The sequence below is a fragment of the Achroia grisella genome, unplaced genomic scaffold (genome assembly GCF_030625045.1).
Source record: "Achroia grisella isolate CSIRO2021 unplaced genomic scaffold, CSIRO_AGI_Agris_v1 utg402, whole genome shotgun sequence".
Classification (NCBI taxonomy): Eukaryota; Metazoa; Arthropoda; class Insecta; order Lepidoptera; family Pyralidae; genus Achroia; species Achroia grisella.
Window position 1 is genome coordinate 9,069,779 of NW_026712841.1, and position 8,224 is coordinate 9,078,002.

An 8,224-nucleotide genomic window follows, 5' to 3' on the forward strand; every position below is an offset into this window, starting at 1 on the left:
TCTTAAAACGCAATATACACATATCCAGTACTATCCTTGGGTTTCATTTACCTATAGGGTCCAAGATCTAGTACAGTTCAGGTCATAATTACAGCATTAAATATGGTCCTTCGAGCCGGATTCAGTACATTTTTGAATTGCACGCTTAATGGGCAGTGGTTTACTGTCAAAGAAGCTCAAGTCCCACAGGTCAAGTGTGTCATCAGTGCAACACACTAAAGAACAAGAGCGTCATCTGGTGGCGAGAAACAACTACCATATACTGCGCTCGCGCAGAACAAACAGCAGCGCCATCTGACGTCCAAGAAAAGGAAGTACAGCAGCCCTCTGGTGTTCAGAATTAGCATCATACTACAGCAGCACCCCCTAGTGCAGACATCAAACAACTGCGACTGCAGCGCCCCCTAGTGCAGACATCAAACAACTGCGACGGCAGCGCCCCTGGTGAAGAGTGCAAGCAACTGCAACTGCAGCGCCCCTAGTGAAAAGTGGAAGCAACTGCGACCCCAGCGCCCCTGGCGTCAAAGGGAAGAAGAGGAGCTGGGACGTCATAGGGGTCAGTTAAAGTGAAGTGTGTGTGAGTACAATTTGAACTTATAATTTGCCAAGCAATTATCAACTTTAAATTCATTAGCCACTGAACTTTAACATTTCATAGATCATAAGAATTTTTACATATAAAATAGTAACTTAGAATAATTTTCAATAGAACATTAACTTTGTAAAATTAGAGTAGAATTTAGGACTTAGAATAATTTAAGAAAAAACGAGGGAACTGGGAACCTATGCCCGATTTTTAATTTTGTGTCAAACACTTGTAAAATTTTTAAGAATTTTCTTCAACTTGTAAATTTTTTGCGAATTGAAATAGTTCAAATTCGATAAAATACATCTTTGTTTATATTAGTACAGTACATTTAGTTAAGTAAACATGGCAGAAGGTCTTATTAAGATACAAGTTAATTTACAAAAGTCTATTCAAAAAGCATTTGTAAATTTTAATAAGTCACCTAAACAAAGAGTTACTCTAGAGTATGTAGAAGTTAGAGCAGATAATTTAGATAAAGACTGGTTACTTTTTCGTTCGAATCATTATAAATTGTTAGAAGAATACTATGATAAAATAGAAAATAACGAGTATTTTAAAAATGAAATTTATGATAGTGTTGAAGAAACTTATATGGAATATCGCGCTTTATTAAAAAGTACCTCAAACAAATTAGCAGTTAAAATCAAAGAAACTGATTCAAATAAAAGTGACCAATCTAAAGGTAATAACAGTTCTCTTATAAAATTACCCAAAATTTCAATACCTTTATATTCAGGAAAATATTCTGAATGGAATAGCTTCAGAGATTTGTTTATATCGCTCATTCATAATAATAATACTCTCGATAATGTGCAAAAATTACATTACCTCAAAAGTCATTTAACTGGTGAAGCCGAGCAATTAATACGGCATACTCCTATAACGGACTCTAATTATAGTCAATGTTGGTCTCTATTAGAAAGTAGATATAACAATAAAAAGTACTTATCAAATTGTATTTTTAAGCGATTGTTTAGTCAAAAAAGAATGTTTGTGGAGTCCGCTTCGGCACTAAAAGACCTTTTAGACACTACTACAGAGTGTCTGCATGCTTTACAAAATTTAATGATAGATGTGAGCACCTGGGATTCTATAATAATTTATGTTGTAACTTACAAACTTGATCCGGAAACCCGTAAACAATGGGAACTGAAGGTTTCAAGTGATGAAAGTACGGAATTGCCAACGTTGCATCAGTTCAAGAACTTTGTTGAAAGTCGTTTCAAAGCCTTAGAGTGTATTGAGTCTAAAAAAGTACCAGTACAAAATAATAGTTCATATTCACAAAAATCTAATACCAAGGTAATGTTGGCAACGCGTAAAACGAATTCATTTTCTAATTTTCAGTGTGAATATTGTTCCGATAGTCATAAAATGTGCTTCTGTAAGAAATTCATTGCTTTAGACTATGAACAGAGGCGTCAGTTTGTAGTAAATCATAAAATTTGCTATAACTGTCTTGGTGGAAATCATACAACGCTTCAATGTCTCAAACCAACATCTTGTCGTGTATGTAAAAAGAGGCATCATACGTTATTACATTCGGATTCAGGATGTAAGACAGATGAGTCCACTAGCCATAATCCCAAACCAAGTACCTCTTCGGAAGGTACAATTTCTTCAAATAACAGTACACCTTTAGTTTCATGTTTTGCCACAACCAGGATCACAAAACTGAGACAAGTATTACTTGCGACAGCCTTAGTGAAAGTTCAGTCTGCGTCAAGTAATTTTCAAATTCTACGAGCCTTACTAGATCAGGGCTCTCAAGCTTCCTTTGTAACAGAAGCGACAGTTCAATTCTTACGATTAAAGAAAACACCTATTAACGGTACGGTGTCTGGACTCGGTGACAATAAAAATATTGTATCCAGATATATGGTATCAATCGTATTACAGTCCTTAACCGATGTTAATTTCGAGATTAACGTCAATGCATACGTCCTGAAAAATATTACTTCGTACTTACCGGAACGGAAACTCGAAGAATTAAACTGGACAGTTTTAGAACAGTTACCATTGGCAGATCCACAATTCAAGGCGCCCAATAAGATAGACATCTTACTTGGAGCAGATGTTTATGCCAAAGTACTTAAAGAAGGCATAAAAAAGAACCAAACTGGATCACTTGTAGCACAGTGCACTAGATTAGGCTGGATTCTCTCTGGTACAGTACACTCTGAAAACACAGATCAAAATAAAATTAATAATAGTACAAAACAGATCACTACTATGCATGTGCAGGTTAATGAAAATGATATCCTTAAAAAGTTCTGGGAAATAGAAGAACAATTATTATCTAATAAAAGTGAAAAAATACTTACTGATGAAGAGCAACAGTGCGAAAATCTATTTACAAACACTACAAAAAGGACGAAGGACGGAAGATATGTGGTAAACTTACCCTTTAGAGATGGGAACCCCTCGTGTGTAGGTGGTAATAGTAGAGATATAGCTGTGAATAGATTAATGGCATTAGAACGGAAGATAATGAAAGATACAAATCTGAAAGAAAAATATAAATCAGTTATACATGAATATTTAAAATTAAATCATATGAGGGAAGTAAAAACAGGAGATAAAACTAAAGGAATATACTTACCACATCATGCTGTCGTTCGAGATGATAAGTCCACCACTAAAGTGCGGGTAGTATTTGATGCTTCCTGCAAATATGAGTACAACATTTCCCTTAATGAGACTTTGATGGTAGGACCTACCTTACAATCAGACCTTCGTCATATCGTAACTCGTTGGAGAATACATCCCATTTGTATCGTCGCAGATATCGTCAAAATGTATAGTCAGGTTAGAGTTGCAGAAGAACATATTATGTTTCAGAGAATTGTATGGGGAGACGAGCCTGAGGACGAAATAAAAGATTATGAGTTAATTACTGTCACGTTTGGGACTGCTTCGGCACCTTACCTGGCAGTAAAGACATTACATCAAGTAGCTATAGATGAAGGTGAAAATTATCCTTTAGCAGCAGAACTAATACCAAATTCTTTTTATATGGATGACCTAATGACAGGCTGTTCTACAGTACAAGATGGAGAGGTATTATACAGGGAAATGTCAGATTTATTGAACAAAGGTGGTTTCGAGTTACAAAAATGGAACACTAACAACAAAGACCTTTTAAAGGTATTTCAGAAAGGTGAAAATAAGCGTAATAATAGAGAAGAAAAATATGTGGGAAAAGGAGAGACTACAGGGGATAAAGAAGAGAAGAATAAAGTAGAAGAGAACATAGAAAACAAGAAAGAAAAGGACATATTCGATACTACAAAAATATTAGGACTTACCTGGTCTCCTTCCGACGATATCTTCAAGTACTCGGTGCACCTGCCTCCAAAATCAGCATCTGTAACGAAAAGAAACATATTATCAGACATAGCGAAATTGTATGATCCTTTGGGATGGATAGCACCTACGGTAATATTAGCAAAGATACTCATACAAAGGCTTTGGTTGACAGGAATGCAATGGGACGAGGAAGTACCAACCGTTCTACAACAAGAATGGCATACTTACCGAAATGAGCTCACAAAACTTACCGAAGTTCGCATCCCTCGATGGTTAGGCATAACACGAAATGATGTTTCGGTAGAACTTCACGGTTTCAGCGATGCGTCGAAGTCAGCATACGCTGCAGTTATTTATACAAGATCAGTCAGTAGTACAGGAGAGATTAGTGTATCGTTGCTAGTGGCCAAAACTAAAGTAGCACCTATTAAGCAAATTAGTATACCGCGCCTTGAACTTTGTGGTGCATTACTATTGGCACGTCTATTAGCTGAAACAGCAAGAGCATTAAACATTTCGAAGGAATCTGTGCAAGCTTGGACCGATTCTACTGTCGTATTAGCTTGGCTAAATAGTCATCCATCAAGGTGGAAAACGTTTGTGGCTAACCGTGTGTCCGAGATTTTAACCACACTTGATTCGGACCAATGGGCGCATGTATCTTCGAAAGACAATCCTGCAGATTGCGCCTCCAGAGGAATTCAACCAGGCTCTCTAGCAGACTGTAGTCAGTGGTTTGAAGGACCACAATTTCTGCGAAGTAAAAATATTGTATATAATCGTCCAAAAAATACAGATATAACTTTAGAAGAATGTATTAAATCTCATGTTACAATAGAAAAATTAGAATCTCCCTGGAGTAAGTTTTCCTCCTTAAACAGGCTGCTAAGAGTAGTAGCATACTGTAAACGATTTATAAGTAAAGAAAAAAGTAATAGAACTAAGTACCTGAAAAAGATAGAAATAGATCAAGCATTAAAATGTTGTATAAAAGAATGTCAAAAAAGAGAATTTAAAGAAGAGTACACACAACTTACAAAAATGGGCTATATAAAGGATAAAACAAGTAAAATAAAATCACTGTGCCCTTACCTTGACGATGATGATATAATCAGGGTGGGTGGTCGACTTCAGCATTCAGCACTTCCAGATAATACGAAGCATCCAATAGTTCTTCCTCATGATGATCACCTCACTAAACTTATTGTAGCAAGTGCTCACTCCCGTACTTTACATGGTGGTCCTCAGTTAATGCTCAATTTCTTGAGATCAGCTTATTGGATTGTCAGAGCCAAAAGTTTAGTCAAACAGCATGTACACAATTGTGTTACTTGTGTCAGGTATAATGCAAAGGTGACCAATCAGTTAATGGGTTCACTTCCAAGTGTAAGGTGTACACCATCAAGACCATTTATACATAGTGGTGTAGACTATGCAGGACCGATCAATATAAAAACTACAAAGGGCCGAGGATATCGAGCCTATAAAGGATATATTTGCGTGTTTGTTTGTATGTCAACTCGCGCTGTTCATTTGGAAGTAGCGAGTGATATGAGTACCCAAGCATTCCTAGCTGCATTTAGACGTTTTGTGTCCAAGTGTGCAATCAATCTGCAATCAAGTATGGAGTGACAATGGCACTAATTTTGTTGGAGCCGCACGAGAACTAAAGGAATTATCTGCAATCCAAAGCCAAATTTCAGAACATTTGGAGAATTTGGGCACGGAATGGCATTTCATTCCACCACACGCTCCAAATTTTGGCGGGATATGGGAACGTGTCGTGCGCTCAACCAAATTCCATCTAAGACGTGTCATTGGTGAGTCCACTCTTACATATGAAGAATTAAGTACATTCCTGACGCAGGTTGAAGCATGTTTGAATTCCAGACCAATGACAGTTATAAGTGGTGATGATTATGATGTACCTGTGCCATTAACCCCAGGACATTTTCTGATTGGGGGACCATTGGTAGGCGTTCCTGATAATGACTATCAACTTTCTCAAATAAGTTTCTTGAATCGATGGCAACTAGTACAAAGAATGTTACAGAATTTCTGGCAGCGGTGGTCATCGGAATATTTGAGTACGTTGTTCAATCGGTATAAATGGGCTCGTCAAGTACCAGAACCTAAAGTCGGAGACGTAGTTCTAGTCAAAGAAGATGAATTACCTCCTGGTCGCTGGTTACTTGGCCGGGTAGAACAAAAACACGTTGGTACTGATGGTTTAACCCGGGTGGTCACACTACGTACTGAGAAATCTCTTTTAAAAAGACCTACAAGTAAATTATGTATTTTGCCAGTAAACGAATGATATTGTTAATATTTAAGTACCTAGAATAAGATTATTTTTTATATTTTCTAGTTTGTAGGTTAAAATTTTTTTTTTTTGTAATACTACTCACCAAGAACTTTTATAGTTTCCGTTATGTTCAGCGGTTTAGTTAAGGACATTTCTTCAGCATGTCCTTGGTGGGCGGTATGTTTCAGCTAATCTAGTTAAGAGCACAATATAATAGTTCCGAAAAGTAAACTAGATGTCGCTGTCTCATTTATGTATAATTTCTACATCGCGGTGGCAAGATATTTTTGTGTTATGTTATAGTTATAATTCGTTTTGTAGTCAGTGAGCGAAATAGAGAGGAATACATTCTTAAAACGCAATATACACATATCCAGTACTATCCTTGGGTTTCATTTACCTATAGGGTCCAAGATCTAGTACAGTTCAGGTCATAATTACAGCATTAAATATAGTATATTAATTATTTAATAAATCAATGTAAAAACAAATAACTCTTTAAAAGAGTCACTAATTTGCGAATAAAACCTTTTTGATAGTTTTTATAAGTTTTTTATATATTTTTGAATTGTATATTTTGACATTCTGTTTTTATTTACCGATTGTTTTCTAATGCCATATTCTTTCCTTTTACATATTTTACCTCACCTAGAAACGTGTCTAATTTTAAACCAGCCTTTAATACATTCCATCTGTCACAAACGTTAATAAAAAAAATTTACGTTCATAAGCGGCTAAAATGAAAAAAATATTTTTGATTTGGTTTGATTTGTTACATAACAAAGATATATAAAATATACCAAATTATATGACGCTTTCATACCAATATCACAGAACAATATCAAATTTAACTTGCGTTATGAGATGTAAATGTACCTACATAGTAATTTTCATTAAATACGCAGAACGTTTTTATTGAAGACTTTTTTTTTAATATTCCGAGTACACTGGTAGGTTTTATTATGTTATCTGTGGTTTAATTAACAGAAATTAATAATTTAAGACATTCGTCTTTTCTACTACACTGAGACTAAAAGAAATTTCACAATTGCTTCAGTAGATCAAGTGATTATCTTCCTAGAACCTAATAAACTTCACCTCTTTATAATAATAGTATAGATTGCACTGTTTAATGTTTCTATCCGCTATAAAACTTCTGCTTTCCTCTGTACCGATTTCAAAAATAGAACGTAAAGCATATCCTTCCTAATCTCAACCTATTACCTACTGAAATATGAAGCAATAGTGGCGTTCTCGTGATAGTCCCTAGAGAACTGCTGTCTCCGCAAATGTACGTATATGGCGCTCCACAGACCTGACTTAGTAGGCTCATACGTGCCTTCGACTTTGCCACTAAATTGGTTAACAAGAAGAATACTAATAATAATAATAATACGGGATCTTCATCATCATCATCATCATCGCAGCCCGGAAGACGTCCACTGCTGGACATAGGCCTCCCCCAAAGATCTCCACGGGATCTTACCACGTTTTATTTTTATTGAGTTCCCGATATTTCGGCAGTGTTTCAACCGCCTTGTCCACGGTTAAACTAAAACCCGGTAAGATCCCTTGAATTTTTATTAATTATTAAAGAAAGAAAGAAAGAAAATTGTTTATTTGGTACACTGAAAATAATTTTTAAATTTTAATTTACATTTTTTTATTAATTGTTACAGTACCAAATAGGTCTCCGCTCAGCATGTGTCGTGACGGTGTGCCACGACGCTGGTTTTCAGCGGATACCTTCATATATAATAAAATAATAATAATAATACACATACATACATAAAACTAGGGGGATAACACAGAGTAAATATTTACGACATACTACCATATATAAATAAACATCAAACATAACTACACACTGAAACATAAAATAAACATAAGTTCTGGTGACACTAGTAGGCTGACACCTTGCATTACCCCGCTTTTGGAGTGCAGACACATCACGGCACAGTTTTCTGAGTGAGGAGGAGTATTTTTTTTTATTTATTTTTAAATATTTTTCATGTACATAC

General features: G+C 35.7%; 1 protein-coding gene across 1 annotated transcript; it reads left to right on the forward strand.

The window, feature by feature from the left end:
• Window positions 1–931: 931 nt before the first annotated feature.
• LOC131844584 (uncharacterized) lies at window positions 932–6,215 on the forward strand. The gene is made up of 3 exons (XM_059193502.1): window positions 932–2,983; window positions 3,431–5,238; window positions 5,498–6,215. The coding sequence occupies exons 1-3, from the start codon at window positions 932–934 to the stop codon at window positions 6,213–6,215; spliced, it is 4,578 nt and encodes a 1,525-aa protein (XP_059049485.1).
• Window positions 6,216–8,224: the final 2,009 nt, after the last annotated feature.

Coding starts and splice junctions, on each gene's coding strand:
- LOC131844584 (XM_059193502.1), top strand. CDS start 932: ATGGCAGAAGGTCTTATTAAGATACAAGTTAATTTACAAAAGTCTATT. Junction 2,984..3,430: donor CGAAGGACGGAAGATATGTG/GTAAACTTACCC, acceptor ATTATGTTTCAG/AGAATTGTATGGGGAGACGA. Junction 5,239..5,497: donor AATTGTGTTACTTGTGTCAG/GTATAATGCAAA, acceptor TTTGTGTCCAAG/TGTGCAATCAATCTGCAATC.